At 33.3% G+C, this 20,321-nt stretch overlaps 2 protein-coding genes across 2 annotated transcripts in view; both read right to left on the reverse strand.

The window, feature by feature from the left end:
• The window catches only part of LOC139499901 (uncharacterized), a 107,328-nt gene that overhangs the window by 51,887 nt on the left and 35,120 nt on the right, over positions 1-20,321 (reverse strand). The window lies entirely within an intron of this gene.
• On the reverse strand, positions 2,383-6,658 carry LOC139499900 (uncharacterized). The gene is made up of 3 exons (XM_071288528.1): positions 6,544-6,658; positions 5,314-5,459; positions 2,383-4,245 (listed from the first exon to the last, which is right to left on the reverse strand). Exons 1-3 carry the CDS (start codon positions 6,623-6,625, stop codon positions 3,127-3,129), a joined length of 1,347 nt encoding a protein of 448 aa, XP_071144629.1. The 5' UTR covers positions 6,626-6,658; the 3' UTR covers positions 2,383-3,126.

A 20,321-nucleotide genomic window follows, 5' to 3' on the forward strand; every position in this document is an offset into this window, starting at 1 on the left:
GAATTGTAAAAAAAAGTGTTCTGGGTTTTCTATTGTGTTCCATATCTTTATAAAAAATAATATTTAATATAAGTGACATAGATATAATTCTCCACAAGAGATACAAAATATCAAACAAGATAACTAATAGCTGATTTGGGTAAAACAATACAATTAATATAATGATGATTTACGCTATCATCAATACTTTTTGCAAATTCCATTTATACTGTTAAAATTTGTCACAAAATCCTCCAAAGTCAATATAGTTTATTCATATTTTATTATGGGGCCGAATCGACTTTGGGCGGGATTGACGTGTGCCGGATCGACTTGGAACGGATCGACTTTGGGCCGGATCGACTTGGGGCCGGATCGGTTTGGGGCCGGAACGACCGGATACCATGATTTACAACAACAAAGGACAATCATTGCAATTTCAGGTATTTACATGGGACATGCACATTCAGAATGTTGGGGAGTTATCGGGATCCAAACACTCTCTTTAGCTGGAACAGTGGTACGATATACCAAGTTATATAATGTTCTTATATCTCTTGAACAAAAAAGACACTCAGTACACACTAAATGTAAGTCCAACAGTGTTTACTTCGATAAGTCTCAAAATGATATAATGTATGCAGTATCAAGACCTCGCGACGTAACTTGGCTATTATAACTTTCTAATTATAACCTTTCCATACAAATAGTCACATTGCAAACAGCAAAAACAAACAACTTTCATGCGGGAGTTTCTCGATACATTGAAGACGCATTGGTGGACTTCGGCTGTTGTCTGGTACATGGTTGGGTTGTTAAAACGTTTTCTCTTTAACACATTCACCATTTCCATTCTCAATTTTATAATTGAAAATATTCAGAACAATAACATTATATGTACAAATTTTCTTGCACATTATTCACGTTTCGACAACACATGTCATTTCGATGATGCTCAATGACAAAGTGTATAAAATTGCTAAACATGAACAACATTATAGCCAAAGCTGGACAAGTTGATCATACAAAACCCATAAAATGAAACTGTTTTTATACTTACTTATTTTCTCTACAGAATACCTTTCTACACGTGGTTCTGACGATACACCAAAGACCTGCATTTCATATCTGTCCTGCTCTGAATGTACATTAAAGTAAGTAGTTTTCTCATTACAGACTAATCCGCATATTTTCAGAAAGAGGAAAACCAAAGCTGTATATATTTTCACCATGACTCACGCTGACAGTTGAAGAGCTCGTAGACTAATAGACAAAGTGTGCGATGGAATACATATTTATATGAAGCAGAACAGATAGAGGATATTTGGCAGGTTTAAAATTTATGAATTATATGTCATATATTCATTAAACTGATCAGAATTTAATCAAATAACTGTTTTAATGTTAAATCGTTATCGCTGTTACAAATGTCGGAAAACAGTTTTAGCTTTTATTCTACCATTCAATCGTATTGTTATAGGAAGGACCCTTAAATTGAATGTCATAGTATTTGATTAGTTAATTTGTATGAATAAAAGTTTTCGTTTCATGAAATCAAAGTAAGTAAGCGTGTATAAAATAGAAAGGAAAAACAGTGAAGATTCGTTCTGTTTTATGTTTTTATAAGTGATAAACAAAACTTTAAAACACTACAGTATTCTGTTAATAAAAACAAACTACCTACTAAACTCTAAAAACAAACTACCTACTAAACTCTAAAAACAAACTACCTACTAAACTCTAAAAACAAACTACCTACTAAACTCTAAAAACAAACTACCTACTAAACTCTAAAAACAAACTACCTACTAAACTCTAAAAACAACACGTTATAAATCTTTATGCGACCAATGCACTTTGCCGTATTTACCTTTATCTGGAACGCACTGCGACCAATGCACTTTGCCGTATTTACCTTTATCTGGAACGCACTAAGCTCAATATTTGATAGTCAAGAATGTATAATAAATAGAACATTTGAAGAGCTATATCGTATTTTCTGCTTCTTGCTATATTTGTCTACTTATAAGGTATGACACCACTACTTCGGGCCCGGCCAGTAATCTCATACCAGAAAGTAGTACATATTTAACACAAAATAGATCCTTCGCATGAAAATAACCTTTTAAATATGCAGCATTTATAGGTAATTTTAAGATCAAATGAAAGCGGAATGAATGGTGATCATCCAGAACAAAAAAAAATCTTTTTTGGTTGATCTTGTATTGCTGCTAAATTGTTCTATATGCATTTTTTTTTATACATGTGATATAATATCTATACTTCAAACTAATATATCATTTTTTCTGACAATTTATCGCAATGATTAGGCTACTGAAAGCTCGAGTGCATCAAATATATATTCCAATGGGTAATTATAATCTAAAAAACTACAAGATAATATAAATGAAATAAGTATATTCAAAATACATTTATCGCAAACTTATTAATAACTTGTAAAAATCTGTATCATATACAACATCTTCCTTTGACTTCCGTCCATGCCCGATCTACGCATCAAAATAGGTGGTAATCATAAAGTTCAAGTTGTTCTTGACCAATAGTTGTAATTGACATTTCTTCGTGGAACTGTTTTAATTTTATTATCTATAACATATTGTTAACTACTAATATAGTATGATAATGTCTATTTCACAGATTTAGATACTTTTTTCGTTATCTCTATATTCATTTATTTAATCACCATGCAGAAAATAATTAATGTCTGCAGTGAAAAGTGCATATCCTCAACTTTTAGAATCGTCAGTCGTTTGTCTTCAAATTGTGTGCACACTCTGTACAATACTAAAAAAACCTGACACGGATTAAAATGTATGCTCGCATCTGAATACGTCAAACAACGTTTTAATTCAACTAGAGACAAAATAAACGTGAGTGCTTCATATAACAAAATTGAACTGAGAAATCAATGTGGCTACAAAAAATGATTTTTTCAACATAAATGTAATAAAGTGATGAAATCCAAGTAAATTAATGCAAACTTTTAACATTCAAAGATCATTGATTGTAGTATTTCATCAAATTAAGTATTTGTTCTTCAGTCTACTTTCAGATGAAAATGTGCAAGGTTATCATGATTTTGCTTTTGTGTCGTTTCCAAATAATATAAATACACTTCTTTTCACTTTAGGGCATAAACATATCCGTCTTTATCTTGGAACGTTGTCCAAACAAAGAATCTGGAAAAGCATCATATCCGAACAGTTTGAAGTCATTTTTATACACATTCTGTAGTTTGTACATAGAATCAATAGGAATAGTGTTATACGCATCAACAAACATTTTCTGTCTTTGTAATAAAAGATCCTCCTTTTTTGATATTTTATTTGTTTTCAAAATAAGTGTCATTAATTGTGATGATGATATGTTTTGCGACTCTTTTTTATTTAAGGGGAGAGAATAATTCTCCGAAATTATTCCCCTTGTCTGTAACTTTCTCCAAATTCGATTCAATCCAGAATATCGATTCATGCATCTATCAGACTGTTGTCGAAAAGCAATAACAGCTTGTACAGTATCGTATATGGCATCATATTTATAAAGTTCGCTAAAATTGTGTTTTATGTAATACGTTGAGTTTATTCCAAATTTGTTAAATATATTCAAAGTATCATTGAGAAAATTTTCCATTTTGCCAATATAACTATATTGGACTTTACATGGTCTACATATAGAACTTATGGGTATAAAGTGATCATCCAAACGTTCTATTGGTGTTTGAATTATATACTCCACTAGGTCTCTGAACGTAACATCACTGCCACACGAGGTTCTATTACGAATTGTTTTCATAATGTTGACACCAAGCGTTTTCCAAAAATACGGATTAGGTGAGTATAATTTATCGATGTACGCTGACAAAATACGTGAATAAGGATTCCTGGTGAACATAAAACTTTTCTTCACTCTCAACATATTATATATCCAGTTCATGCTGTTCAATGCATAGGTACGACGATATTTCCTGTTTTCGTCTTGTGGTTTTATACTGAAAGGGGATACTTTTAAGTCTTTGTCTAAGCAATGAAGGAGACGTCTCCAGAACGTCGATCCTCCCTTATAAACTCTACAATAGGCAAGCTGGTGTTTGTATATTGGCATTATACTGCCCTTAAAAACTGCATCCATTTTGCTTTCATTTAATGATTCTGAATTACATAGATGTTTTGGAAAATGGTAACCATCTTTCAAATAGTCGTCTTTAATCTTTGATTTGACCCGAAACGGCCATGTTGATCTGATCAACTGTCAAAAGATTAAAGATAAATTGAATTAATGTTTCTAATCACAACAGTATAAAAAGTAGTAAATGTCTTCCTTTAGACATTTTAAGGCAATAAGGAAGCATGATAATTAAGGCATTCTCAATTGTGAATTATGTTATATACAATCAGTTTAGTTTGGTATCCTTAACGTGCATAGACAGGTATTTGATGATAATGTCAGTAACATTTAAAACATTTTGTGTACAGCTGAAGTCTTGTATTTCCTGTTTTGGTCAAATATTCTTTTATAGCTTGTCTTCTTAAACATAATATGCGGTATACGTATTGCTCATTGTTGAAGGTCGTACGGTGAACTACAGTTGTAAACCTCTATGCCATTGTGTCTCTGGTGAAGAATTGTCTCATTGGCAACTATACCACATCTTCTTATTTTTTTATTTTTGTTGCCTTTTAGTACTGTTGCTCGGTTCTAAATTTTCTTCTCGTAAAAACATATTTGGTAATTAAAGTAAAAGAATGCATAGTTTCGAGTTGTTCATAGTTGCATGTTGACCAGATAAACAATTCTAGATCAATTCTGTAATGTTAAGGCGATATGTTTAAGTCAATTCAGCATTTTTCAGAAGCTTTTTATTTCCGACTGTTTAGCATGATGATCATGTGTAAATGTAAATAACAGCTATAGTCCAATCTGAACATATACTGAACAGATCTTAATTGATTGCAAGCGAACCGTCTCAAAAGTACTGGATTTACTGCCGTAAATAAGTGTGAATATTTACAAAAAAATGACTTAATAATTTGTTGTTCAGTCTTTTGACAGTTGATCAGATCAACATGGCCGTTTCGGGTCAAATCTGTAGTTTTCTAGCGTATGTTGGTCAACAAGAAATTATGGTATATTCAAACTGAAATCATTACTTTAACCAATGACATTGCCTAGTAGAAAGACATTTTCAGAAGAAAAAAAGGTGAGTAAACTATATAGGAAATGGATCTTTTTCGTTTCACTTCATTGAGGAACACTCTAACCATAGAATACAAACCCCATATTGTACGTCACATAGTCTAATGATATAATCCTAACCTCATTTGTACCGTCTTCATATTTCACTACTTGAGAATAGTTGTTTGTAGTGATATTGATATTGTTTGTAGTGATATTGATATTGTTTGTAGTGATATTGATATTACTGAGATAAAGCAGCGTATACTCCTCCTTGACTTTTATATCTGAAAATAATGAAGAAAGGGATAAAACAAGAATCAATAATTTACGATAGGTATGTTAGCGGAGGTAATATATATATTCAACGTGAAAAGGGATTTGCTAAAATAATAGATTGATGAACTGATTGATCGATTATTGCTTTATGTACGTCCAGCGCCAAGCATATCATGCGAATTCCATACAGTAACACATTAAAAAAATGTAGGTCATAAAACGAAAACACACAATCTAAACATGCACAGTGCAGCTAACAATAAATATACCTCTTGAGCATAAAATCACATTTTCACAGTGCGATCTTTCAAAGATAGCTACTGTCTACTACTTGGTTTAAATTTATATTTTATTTCCTATTACTGATGTTTTTGCCATGACAGAAACCGAAAGATCTGCAATTTCAAGTACCCAGTAAGTGTTCACAGGATTTCTCATCATTTGATTCCAGCGTTACAGGGGAGTCTTTAGAATCTGGCCTTCAACATTATAAGCCTGGTACCTTTGATAACTTTTTTTATGACGAAATAAAATATACATTTTATTATTGCAATAGATACGTTTGTGAATGAGTAGATTAGTGTCACAGCATGTGTGTCATTTTAAAATGATACAAATAAACAAAAAGGTTAAATCGTCTAGATCTTACAACTGGTTAGACCATGAACATAACGTGAAGTGAATTAAAATCTAAATATGGGTTTTGCTCAACTTTTTAGGTGACTTAAAAGCATTAACTTTTATGTCAGTTTGTCTATGGTGGAGATAGTTTTCCAATTAGGACACTATTCCACTTCTTATGCTCATATATACATTTTGAACAGTATTCTCCCCTATATAAAGTTATTATGTTTTTCTGCAGTTGTATTTGCGTGTAACAATGCTAAAACAGGAAAATAACTGATTCGATTCAACTTTTTGTCTATTTAGTTTTTGAAATTCTTACGCATTTCAATGATGCTGTCAATAAGAGTACATAAAGTAATGGGTGTCCTGAGTTTTATCATCAGGAGATAATAAATTATGCCACGAGATTTATGTCTGGCAATCGAACGGGTAAAATCAATTTGAAGCATATAATATATTATTTACCATTGAACATAAGCAGAAGATTCAGCATTGTGAAAATACCACACCAAGTTATGACCAGTAAAAAGGGGCGTCGAGCCATCATACCATTTACAATCAAACTGGGTACTTGTCTAAACTGAAATGCAAGAAAATCCTTTTTGAACTCCGGCACGAGATATAAATACTAGTAATTCAAGCTCAATGAGTTTGCATCTATATTATCAATGTGTTTAATTTAACATGAAAAATTTTATAGGCAAATACACCTACTTGTTAATTTATTCAGACTGCTGCAAATACATATAATTAAAAAAAATAATAGTTCCTGCTGAATTAATTAGCAGGTCAATGAATCATATATACGCAGATCAAAGTCGCAATATTTTTTACCAATTGAGTTTGGTCATAAACATTAACATAACAGTACAAAAACATGTCTTTTATCAAAAGAGCGCAATTATTGCCCATACGAATACCAACAACCTGTCGGTGAATTTTGTCGCCGAATGTACTTTATATTATCAAGAAGAAAATTGACAGCTTTAACCATCTCATCCCACCTCCAGTAATTATATCTAGCATATTTACCTGTCACACTAGAGAAAACGGCTTTAAAAGAGTTGCATGAAATTTATGTGCATTCAGATTTATCAAACGATCTTTTACTTTTGCTTGACGTGTAGTGCAAAAAGTTAAAACTATCAACAAAATTAAAAGGACCATCAACAGAACGTTATTTATCTAAACAATCCAAAGATTTGTGTACACACCAAAAATAATTAATTCCACTATTTTCACATGCTCTTTTACAAAAGTTAATAAGATCTTTGATAGTAGCTAAGGAACCAGTTAAAAGCACTCAAAGATAAGTTGAAGAGCATTTACTAGAGGCCGAGATAAAACGATAGTTTACTGTTTAGTGTGTAGTTTATGTAACTGATACATAGTAAGCCCCTTCAAATGTTCAGAAGATGCCTAAAGCTGTGATGTAGTTACTATATATTTGGTAACAATATGACTCTCCGTAATGCGCACGGACTTGAATGTAGATGAATCCTAAATTTCATTCTTAAGAACGTCTGTGTAGTATTTACGGCATACCACTACCACATTGTTGACGACTTTGTCTGCCGGTACAAACATAAACCGCTTTGAAACTTCCTGAAGTTTGTTTCTTATCCTGGAATTAGGCGTAGTATATACTTCTAAATGTATTTCTGAATTATTTTCAAAACGTCAAATATCCACAACATTCATACATTTATTTGAATAAAAACCAAGAGATTTTTTATCAGATTTTTCCTGTTTAAACCATTTTTACCAAACGAGAAAAAAGTAAAATAACAAAAATACTGAACTCCTGGGGAAATTCAAAACGGAAAGTCCTATATTATTAGTGGCAAAATGAAAAGCCCAAACACATCAACAAATGGACAACAACTGTCATATTCTTGACTTGGTACAGACATTTTCCTATGTAGAAAATGGGGGATTATCCCTGGTCTTATAGCTAGCTAAACCTCTCACTCTAACAGGAAGAGCATGTGTTGTGACCTGACAACACTGTTACTGATCTATTTTTTTTTTATAGAGGACGATATGTTCGTCCATTTTTCAAAACGTTTTTAACCTCTCTGTCATAGACGATATTGAGGTCCCTGTAATACTATGGCCATGGGTATCATAACTCAACTTTGACAAGTTACAGGTCCAAGCTAAAGTATTACATTGACGTCTGATACAAATTTAACATCTGCTGGGTTTGTTTTTGTATGTGTACGAAATAATAGGTGGTTCTGTGTTATCAAAACTGTAGTTTAACCAAAATCAGTATAGCCTTACCTGTAAAAAATGATGTTACAAAATGCATGTAGATTCCGATAGTATGCATAAATTGAAAATAAACATAAAGTTAGAGTTTATCCTTGAATCACAAAAAGTAGAGAAAAGATTATAAAGATAAAAAAAAACACATGGTGGCATATCACTTATTAATAATCAATAATTTTTAGATTATATGATAGATTGAGATCAAAGAAACGTGATTAAAAGTATATCATAGAAATCAAGAAAGGTAAAGTAGAACTAAAGGTAAATATTTCATTACTTGTAGATAGTGATTTTGTGGATAATTTCGCTTATCCACAAAATAAGTGGTGCCTGTTCATTTGAAATGGTTTTGCATGAATGAAAAACTTTATCATTGGCATTCATTTATTTCAAATATTTGTGATGTCAAAAAGATATATCGATGTTTAAAAAATTCTTTATCGGCGGTATAAACTCTTGTACTTCAAGTTATATGTTACACACAGGAACGTGTAAGTAGGCGTAAACTATGACGCGGAATTAGGGTCATAAACTTGGAATTTAGCATATGCTATATTATAATTTAGCATATGCTAAAATGATTTTAGCATAAGCTAAATTCATTTTAGCTTAAGCTGAATTCATTTTAGCATAAGCTGAATTCATTTTAGCATAACCTGAATTCATTTTTGCATAAGCTAAAATCATTTTAGCATATGCTTAATTGTTTAGCTTATACATAAATGTTGGCGCGGAATCAAGGTCATAAATATTAAAATTAAAGTTTATTTTAGCATATACTTCATGAATTTAGCGTATGGTAAAATGATTTTAGCTTATGCTAAAATGAATTTAGCTTATGCTAAAATGAACTCAGCTTATGCTAAAATGATTTTAGCTTATGCTAAAATGAACTCAGCTTATGCTTAATGAATTTTTTTATCCAATCAAAATCTCGCTTTCTTAACTACTTTTATACTTTGCTCTTGTATAAATAAATAACCACTTTTCTCAAATAAATAAAAGATTTTCTTAATGTAAAAATATGGCTCTCTGCCATCCCGCTAAATCCGCCTCTGCTACCAATTAAGCCGATTTGTATAACAATTAAGGTTTCCCATGTTGGAAAATTTATTTCAAATTCTTGACACGTTTTTGTTATTTAAATAAACTTCTTAGTGTAATTGTTTATACATTGTATTCGATCTTTCAACTTAAAAACGATGCTATAGATATACAATGTGTACATTTGTTGCCGATTGCATGAATGAAAATTTCACTACTGTGTGGGATTAAAAGGTTGAATACAATAAAATTGAGAAAGGAAATGGTGAATATGTCAAAGCGACAACCACCCGACCATAGAGCAAACAACAGACGAAGGCAACCAATGGGTCTTCAATGTAGCGAGAATTCCCGCACCCGTAGGTGTCCTTCAGCTGGCCCCTAAAATATGCATAATAGTACAGTGATAATGGACGTCATACTAAACTCCGAATTATACACAAGAAACAAAAATTTAAAATCATACAAGACTAACAAAGGCCAGAGGCTCCTGACTTGGGACAGGCGCAAAATTGCGGCGGGGTTAAACATGTTTATGAGATCTCAACCCTCCCCCTATAACTCTAGCCAATGTAGAAAAGTAAAAGAATAACAATACGCACATTAAAATTCAGTTCAAGAGAAGTCCGAGTCTGATGTCAAAAGATGTAACAAAAGAAAATAAATAAAATGACAATAATACATAAATAACAACAGACTACTAGCAGTTAACTGACATGCCAGCTCCAGACCTCAATTAAACTGATTGAAAGATTATGTCTTCATCATATGAATATCAGGTACAATCCCTCCCGTTAGGGGTTTAGTATCATACTATCATAAAATATATGAGAAGAACATAACCCGTGTCATGCCAACAACTGTTTTTTTAAGAAATAAATGTGTTTAGTTCCGATGCAAAGACCCTATCAGTGAATCAATGTTAAAGCCAAAATATGCAATCTTTAATGACCTGACAACAGTATCGTAACTATATCCCCTTTTAATAAGTCTATTTAAAGGTTTTGTTAGTTTCTGAGGAGAATACTGACATTTTTGTGCTTTATAAAGAATATTTCCATAAAATTTTGGATGTGAAATACCTGAACGTATAAGATGTCTGCATGTTGAGTTATATTTACGAATTATTTCCTTATACCGGTGATAAAATTTAGTAAATGTTTTGACCAGTTTGTGATATCGAAAACCCTGGTGTAATAATTTTTCAGTAATACATAAATTTCTCTCGCTAAAATCTAATACATTGTTACATACACGAGCGAATCGTACAAGTTGAGATATATAAACACCATAAGATGGTGACAAGGGAACGTCACCATCTAAAAATGGATAATTAACAATAGGAAATGAAAAATCATCTCTTTTATCATAAATTTTTGTATTAAGCTTCCCGTTTATGATATAGATATCAAGATCGAGGAAAGGGCAGTGGTCATTGTTATCATTAGCTTTATTTAAAGTAAGTTCTACAGGATAAATTTCTTTAGTATACATACTGAAGTCGTCATTATTTAGAGCCAATATATCATCCAAATATCTAAAAGTATTGTTAAATTTTTGTATCAAATGTTGTTTTGATGGGTCTTTGCTAATTTTAGTCATAAATTGTAACTCATAACAATACAAAAACAGGTCCGCAATAAGTGGTGCACAGTTAGTCCCCATTGGAATTCCAATAACTTGACGATATACAGAATCTCCAAAGCGAACAAAAATGTTATCAAGTAAAAATTCAAGTGCATAAATAGTATCAAAGCATGTCCAATTGACATAGTTCTTTTGTTTATTGCTACTAAAAAATGATCTAAAAGAGTTTGAACATATGTACTCGCATTCCGACTTTTTAAATGCCCAGTTAATTAGGGATGTGAATTTTTTCTTAATAAGAATATGAGGCAAAGTGGTATATAGGGTAGAAAAATCAAAACTTTGAACAGATTCAAAATCACCAATATATGCATGCAATTTATCAAGTACTTCCAACGAGTTTTTGACACTCCAAAAGTAATTAATTCCACTATTTTCAAAGGCCTTATTTGAACAATTTATTATCAGGTTTTTTATTGTACCGAGTGTACTAGTAAGTAAAACAGACAATTTAGTAGTTGAACAATGGCTGGAAGATGAAATAAATCTATATTTGTAAGGTTTTTTGTGCAGCTTCGGAAGCCAGTACATAGTTGGGACTTTCATTGTGTTTGGTTCTGCTTGTAAAGAAGTAGCTAAAAGTTTATGTTTGTTACAGATGTCGTTTTCTGAAAATGAAGTCAGTTGGAATGTTGGTGAATTCGTGATTTCCTTTTGCAGAACCTCTATATAAAATTTACGTCAAACAATAATGATATTATTAGCAGCTTTATCAGCCGGGACAAAAACAAATTCCTTGGCTAGTTCTGTTAGTTTATTTTTGATACGCGAAATAGGGTTTTTATAGTTTTTGTTGAGGGTAAAATGTTCTTTAAAATGTTGTATTCGAATATCAACTATCTTCATTACTGAATTAAAAAAAGAGTCCAAAGATTTTTTGTCAGCTTTTTCCCGTTTTACCCATTTCAAACAGTAGGCGCGGAGTGAGTCGTTGATGATATTACGACACTCATTCCAGTTAATAGTTGACGGGGGACGATATTTAGGTCCTTTACTGAGGAATGATTTTAACTCTCGGTCGCGAACGATGTTAAGGTCTCCTGTTATAACATGGGAAATTGGTCCATAGGTGTATTCTGAATTACTGCAATTACACGACATAGGTGTATTTACAGTGATATTTACATCTTTACACAATTGGCTATAATTAAACACATATTTTCGGGTAGATTTCTTGTAAATATAACAAATGAGAGGGAGTTCAGTATTATCAAAATATCCAGGAATTTGGTCAAAAGTCAAAGGTACCTTGGAACAGGACACTTGTTTTCTAGCCCGGCTCATCTTTTTTTCCCCAAAATTCCCCCTTTTTCATTTTCTGAAACATCCCAAAACATTCTGGTGACATGTTTTATTGTTAACGAATGTAATATGCTTTAGTAGTATACAGTAGAGATAACTTCTAACCTCTCTTTAAATCAGTAGGTCAAGAGAACAAGAGTAAGTCAAATGTGCACAGTCCGGACAATTGGGTTTCGTGGGAACAGGAGAATACTAAACCAGACTCGAGCTGGCAGCCACTTTTATCGACCAATCAAGATAGCAGCCACTTTTTTCCAGCAGCCAATTTTGATGATATGTCTAGAAACCCCAAAACCTCATGAGACCCAATCGTTCCGAAAATCGTTCAATCTTAGTTAAATGCAATTTATCAGTGGAAATCGACAATTTCACGGCTTGTATTTTTTTTAAAGCATTTCATTCCGTTTTAAATAAATATTGTAGCTAGAGGTCTGTTCGTTATTAGATATTCTAAAATTGATATTCAATATACAACAGGCTGTTAGCAGTCGATTCAATATTCAAATTTAGTTGAAAATCATTAAAAAGCATGCAGGGAAAGATACGTCGTTTTATAACCCTTTCAAGCTGTCGTAAATTCTTATATAACGTGCATATTTGTCTTTATGTATGTAATAAAGATTTTTATCAATAAAACGGCACGAAAGATTCAAAAAGATGTAATACAATATATAATATATCAAACAAAACCAAAAACCATCACTCCAGAAACATTTAAAAATATAGATAGAAAAATATTTATGGAAAGCCAGAAAAAAAACCCAGATGATTGTATACTGAAAACCTACCGGAGACTGCTTAAATGACGTTGTGACGGGTCACCCACTGGCGAATTTAAACCTCTGTGGTGGCCAGACGGGCCCGGATCCCAGAAAATATTTGAGTGGGGAATAGCCTGGGTCAATACCTTTGAAATAAGCTAGGTCCGGTTCGGAACTTTGCCGTGTGGATATGCCGAAAAGTACCGAATGTGTGCACGTGGTTGGCATGGAAAATACGTAAATGGGCGACTTTAAACCTCTTTGGTGGCCAGACGGGCCGGGATCCCAGAAAAATATTTAAGTCCCGAATAGCCTGTGTCAAACCGTTTGAAATGAGCTAGGTCCTGTTCGGAACTTTGCCGTAGAGATATGCCGAGGAGTATCGAATGTGTGGAAAATATAAACAAAAATCGCTATAAGGGCAAATTTGAACCTCTGTAGTGGCCTGACAGGCCCGGATCCTGTTCTGGAACATTAAGTAGTTCTCAAGACACCTTTGTGGCACCGTTAAAGTTCACAATAATAAGTTCTGCTTAAGTCGACAAAAAACGCCGTTCAAGTCCACACATTTTTTTTTTCATTAAAAAAAATCCACGTTTTTTGTACCTATACTGGTCACATTTCAATTTATCATGATATTTAAGAAGCGCTTTATTCTGAAAATGTGCGTACGTTCAACGCTTTTACAACCCTATGAAGTTACTAAAAGAAGCATTCAATACTTATAATTACATGTTTTTAGCAATGATCATGAAAACACGAATTTTATTATTATTTTATTTTTAATTTACCTGTGCACTTTATTGTGGGACCTCTTGTTATCATGAAGGATAAGTTTTATTGATTAATGCAATTGCTTAAGGAACAACACGTGATGTACAGTTAGTCAATCAGAATACCGCTTTTTGAAGACCATTTTTCGAACATCGTGAAAGATCTGATGATACGAAGACTTAAAATCATTCTTCAATTATATGTCGATTATTTATATTTGTTATAGGTAATGAAAAAATAAATTTTCATGTCTAAGCCGGGTCTCTTTAGTTGGTGAATAGGGATAAAATCGTGCAATGGCATTGAATCTAAATATCTTATAATACCACGTACACAGACTAGGTGAATTATAGCAATATCAGTCCATTTATCTCACCTTTATAACTTTTATTTCTATAAATACAAATGTAAGATTGTTTTATTTTGTATCAATAATTTTCATTTTTCATTTTTATGCCCAGGATATTTTTAAAACGAACGCTACGTTGCTTTTTGTCCGACACTTTTGCTTTTTGTCTATAATTTTTTTTTCGACACTTTTGCTTTTTGTCCGTTGCTTTTTGTCTGTTTTGCTTTATGTCCGCTGATTTTCTCAACTTTCTCATCCAAGTCAAAGTTTGTTAAAGTAAACCATTATGGGCAGCCTATATATTCCGACACCCTTTTGGTCCGACACCCAAGTAGTCCGACACCCAAATAGTCCGACGTCCAATAATTCGACATCTTATAAGTCTGAAATCGAAATCGAAATGTAGCAAAAAGTGTACTTTTTTATAAAAGAAATCTAAATAAACTTTTTAAGGCTCTCCCTTGACACCATCTGCGAGTATGGTCTTGAGGAAACGATGAAAGTCCATCGGAAGGGGACGATAAATGGCTGACCCGTGTTCAGAGAGAGCCATATCTCTTGCACGTTAAAGACACCCTTGTAGATTTCGAAAAAGGGTAGGCTAATGCCGCTACAAGGCAGCACTCGCACCCGCAAAGTGGAAAGAGATTAATATATGTTGCAAAACTTGCTTCCCAATCCACTATAAATAAATATGTTTAAACTAAGGATCGTTCAATATTAAGAATAGGACAATTGGGTTTCGTGGGAACAGGAGAATACTAAACCAGACTCGAGCTGGCAGCCACTTTTATCGGCCAATCAAGATAGCAGCCACTTTTTTTCCAGCAGCCAATTTTGATGATATGGTCTAGAAACCCCAAAACTGCATGAGACCTAATCGTTCCGAAAATCGTTCAATCTTAGTTAAATGCAATTTATCAGTGGAAATCGACAATGTCACGGCTTGATTTTTTTTTAAAAGCATTTCATTCTGTTTTAGATATGTATGTGCAGCTAGAGGTCTGTTCGTCATTCGATATTCTAAAATTGATATTCAATATACAACAGGCTGTTAGCAGTCGATTCAATATTCAAATTTAGTTGAAAATCATTAAAAAGCATGCAGGGAAAGATACGTCGTTTTATAACCCTTTCAAGCTGTCGTAAATTCTTATATAACGTGCATATTTGTCTTTATATATGTAATAAAGATTTTTATCAATAAAACGGCACGAAAGATTCAAAAAGATGTAATACAATATATAATATATCAAACAAATTTAACCAAAAACCATCACTCCAGAAACATTTAAAAATATAGATAGAAAAATATTTATGGAAAGCCAGAAAAAAAACCCAGATGATTGTATACTGAAAACCTACCGGAGACTGCTTAAATGACGTTGTGACGGGTCACCCACTGGCGAATTTAAACCTCTGTGGTGGCCAGACGGGCCCGGATCCCAGAAAAATATTTGAGTGGGGAATAGCCGGGTTCAATACCTTTGAAATAAGCTAGGTCCGGTTCGGAACTTTGCCGTGTGGATATGCCGAAAAGTACCGAATGTGTGCACGTGGTTGGCATGGAAAATACGTAAATGGGCGACTTTAAACCTCTTTGGTGGCCAGACAGGCCGGGATCCCAGAAAAATATTTAAGTCCCGAATAGCCTGTGTCAATACGTTTGAAATGAGCTAGATCCTGTTCGGAACTTTGCCGTAGAGATATGCCGAGGAGTACCGAATGTGTGGTAAATATAAAAAAAAATCGCTATAAGGGCAACTTTGAACCTCTGTAGTGGCCAGACAGGCCCGGATCCCAGAAAAATATTTGAACGGGGAATAGCCTAGGCAAATACCTTTGAAATGAGCTTGGTCCGGTTTGGAACCTTGTCGTAGAGATATTCTGAAGAGTACCGAATGTGTGGTAAATATGTAAAATTCGCTATAATGGGCAACTTTGAATCTCTGTAGTGGCCAGACGGGCCCGGATCCCAGAAAAATATTTAAGTGCCGAATAGCATAGGCCAATACCTTTCAAATGAGCTAGGTCCGGTTCGGAACTTATATTTGAGTGGGAAATAGCTTACGTCAATACCTTTGAAATGAGCTAGGTGCGGTTCGGAACTTTGACGTAGGGATATGCCGAAGAGTACCGAATGTGTGGTAAATATGTAAAATTCGCTATAATGGGCAACTTTGAATCTCTGTAGTGGCCAGACGGACCCGGATCCCAGAAAAATATTTAAGTGCCGAATAGCATAGGCCAATACCTTTCAAATGAGCTAGGTCCGGTTCGGAACTTATATTTGAATGGGAAATAGCTTGCGTCAATACCTTTGAAATGAGCTAGGTGCGGTTCGGAACTTTGCCGTAGAGATATGCCGAAGAGTACCGAATGTGTAGTAGGTACGCCAAAACCGTCTTGTTATGACAATGTTTTATTATATGATGTGCATTTACCTTTATATGATGTGCACTTGTCATTATATGATATGCACTTACCTTTATATGATGTGCACTTGTCATTATATGATGTGCAAACACCTTTATAAGACGTGCAAATATGCTTATATTATGTGCAAGTATCACTATATGATGTCCAAACATCTTTATATGATGTGCAACTACACTTATATGATGTTCATACATACTTATATGATGTGCATACATACTAATACGATGTGCAAACGTACTTATATGATGTGCAAATGTACTTATATGATGTGCAAATGTCCTTATTTGATGTGTAAATATACTTATATGATGTGCAAATATACTTATATGATGTGCATTTTCCCTTATATTATGTGCAAACATCTTTATATGATGTGGTTGTGTCATTATATTATGTGCTTGTAATCTTATATCATGTGGTTCGGTTAACTTCATTATACAGTGGCGGATCCAGCCATTTTAAAAAGGGGGGGGGGGGGGGGGGTTCCCAACACAGAGTAAAGGGGGGTTCCAACTATATGCTCCCATTCAAATGCATTGATCGACCAAAATAGGGGGGTTCCAACCCCCGGAACCCCCCTCCCCCCCCCCCCCCTGGATCCGCCACTGTTATATGATGTCGAAACGTCATTATATGATGTGCTTTCATCGTCGTTATGGTAAATGAACATGATTACGATTAGAATGATTACTGTCTATGTCATAACTGATTCCGATCTGTTTCTGCACAATTGATATAAACCCGGATCAAATCTTAAGTTATTTCAAAAGAGAAAAAAACACTGGACACTTTTAATTTGCAAAACACTCATTTGCAAATCCGCCGCCGCCTCAAACAAGAGCTACAATATCATGTATATAACCAAAATGTGCAGAATTACATGGGATTCAATAATTTCATTGGTTTTCTACAGTTACTTTCATATTTATTTTGCAATTTGAATTATAAAAACATGGGATTTTCAATATCCCATGGGACAGGGCAAAATCCCATGGGATTTACCATTATCCCATGGGATTTTGGTTAAATCCCATGGGATATTTTTTTGTCCCATGGGATTATTGTAGTCCCATGGGATATTTGTTGTCCCATGGGACAAAAAAAATCCCATGGGATTTTTATTATCCCATGGGATTTTTAATATCCCATGGGACAAATTAAAATCCTATGGGATTCTAATTGTAAATATATAGATATAAATAAACAGTAATGTGTATGTTACAATGTATTCTATTTGGTAGTAAATTATTATAAGATGAATCTTTTTAATTGAATATCTTTTTTTCTTGGGAAATGTTAATTTAGCATATTGTTCTTTAACTGTTCAAAACTAAACTTTTAAACAACAAAGCAGATAATGTAAGTATCAATATATGTTTATTCATGAATTATAGAATACTTTCTTGAAACACAATTATTTGCCATTTGAAATCAATAAAAACTCTATTGTTAGGCTTAACATACTAGTAGCTATTTAAGTAAATCTATTTTTTTCACAATATCCCTCAACACAAAACATTAATAGTTTCTTATCATCCAGCATTGTTTGATGGTATAGTCCACTTTTTGGACATTCAGCACAGAACTTTGACATTATTGTGGTTTCAATATTTTTTTGAATTTAAAAGAACTTCAAATCATTGACTGAGTGATGAAAATAATAACTGATCCAACTTTTGTCTTTGAATTTATTCTGGTCTTGTTTCTATGTTTTCTCCATTTATTCTAGGTGGTGAATTTCAATCCTTTCTGAAAAAGAACCAATAAAATCTAAAGTAATGGATTATACAAAATTGTTTTCATACATGTAGCAATAATATGATTTTCAATAAAAATAGCTATGCGATATGGATTTTACTGATTGTTAAAGGTTGTCCAGTGTCATCAGTTGCTAACGGCCTACATCCTTTGGTCTCTGATGGAGGGTTGTCAAATTAGCAATATACCACATCTTCCTATTCTAATACCATATAACAATCAATTAATTTATTCTTCTTTATAACATTTGGGTATTTTCCCAAGTTATATACATAATATATATATATACTGTAAATTCGGAATTAATGCGAGTTTTTTTTTATTGCGAAAAATGCAACGGGGTTGTAAACGCAATAATTTAAACTCGCATTATGAAATATTTTATATGGATTAAACAGGATTTTTATATATTCAAAGCTGTTCTTAATTATATGCATACTAGGTATCAGTGGCGGATCCAGGGGGAGGGTTTCGGGGGTTGGAACCTCCCCTTTTTTTGAACGATCAATGCATTTGAATGGGGACATATGGTTGGAACCACCCCTCCCCCTTTTGTCCTGGGTTGAGACCCCCCTCCTTTTCAAATGGCTGGCTCCGCCGCAGAGGTATATTTATATATATATGTGTGTACCAGCCCCCCTCCTAAATCTTTGGAAACAAATGGTAGATTATATAGGGAATCACGGAAGCATGACTGGACGTGAACACTCTAAGGCAGTCAATGAGTCCCCACTTATGAAAATTTCTGGATCAACCATTGCTTAGTTCTAGTTATCTTAGGTCCTAGTGTGAAATAATGCCAATAGGTCTTTTAAAACACATCTTTATTCATACATGTATATATACGTTTTCTCACGGATTTGTTCATGCAATATTGGAATTATGTTTACTCAATGCGCAATTACTGAAGTTTATATTTGCTACTTTTCTTCTTAATTTCATATAAATTTTTTTTTGATTTTTTTTTCTTCGAAAAATTAGTGGTGTTGAAATAGGGAATGGACACAGATACCTTATCACATTTAACCAAAGAAATGTTGTATAATGTCATCAATCTGTATTACACGTAGACAGGATGTTCTCTAGAAAACTATACGTTATACACACCCGAGAATACACGCACTGTCGAAATGGAAAATTACTGTATGTTATAGTTACCTGTAATCAGCTTTGCAACACCATGTCATGACAGTTCAAAAAGATTTTCTTCAAATCAAAATAGAATATTCATTTTTTCTGTAAAATTTAAAACTTTAAAAAGTAGACTTTGACAAAATTATGAAATAGAAAGAATTGAACAATTCAAAATCGTATTTTAACAAAGATTTAGATATAATTTTACAACGATCCTTAAAAAATAACCAAACAAACGTTGAATCAAACGATATGAACCTACGCAGTTTTATATTAAAATACTGACACACACCAGTTTGCCATCTCAGTATGCAAGGCAAGGGTGCTTGGTGAGGTGCTGGAACTTGATGTACATGTATCGTTAAGTTAATACAGTTCTGTTAGGATTGACTGCCTTTTTACAGAGACTCAAGTTCTATTCTTACTGTTATCAGTTAGTATAGACGGTTCCTGGCTTAGAATGATTCTCTGCTCAGCAAATGGTGCGTAATTAGCATTTGAATCAAATTTCTTGTAGAAGTAAAAAACACAAATTAATGTATTTGACAACTTTATTCAGGAGCACAGTCTATATTATCCGGCGTAAATAACTTCGAGATTTATGTGGAAGTTTACTCTGCTGCTCGATCTATGCTAATCGATGTTCCAGTATATTTCATATTTATATTTATCGTGAGGCCTCGTAATCGTTTATATTCACTAAAAGCACAGTCGCCTAAATATTTTATATGGCGAAAAAATTGCGAAAATTGGGGGAAATA

The sequence above is a fragment of the Mytilus edulis genome, chromosome 13 (genome assembly GCF_963676685.1).
Source record: "Mytilus edulis chromosome 13, xbMytEdul2.2, whole genome shotgun sequence".
In the NCBI taxonomy this organism is placed as follows: Eukaryota; Metazoa; Mollusca; class Bivalvia; order Mytilida; family Mytilidae; genus Mytilus; species Mytilus edulis.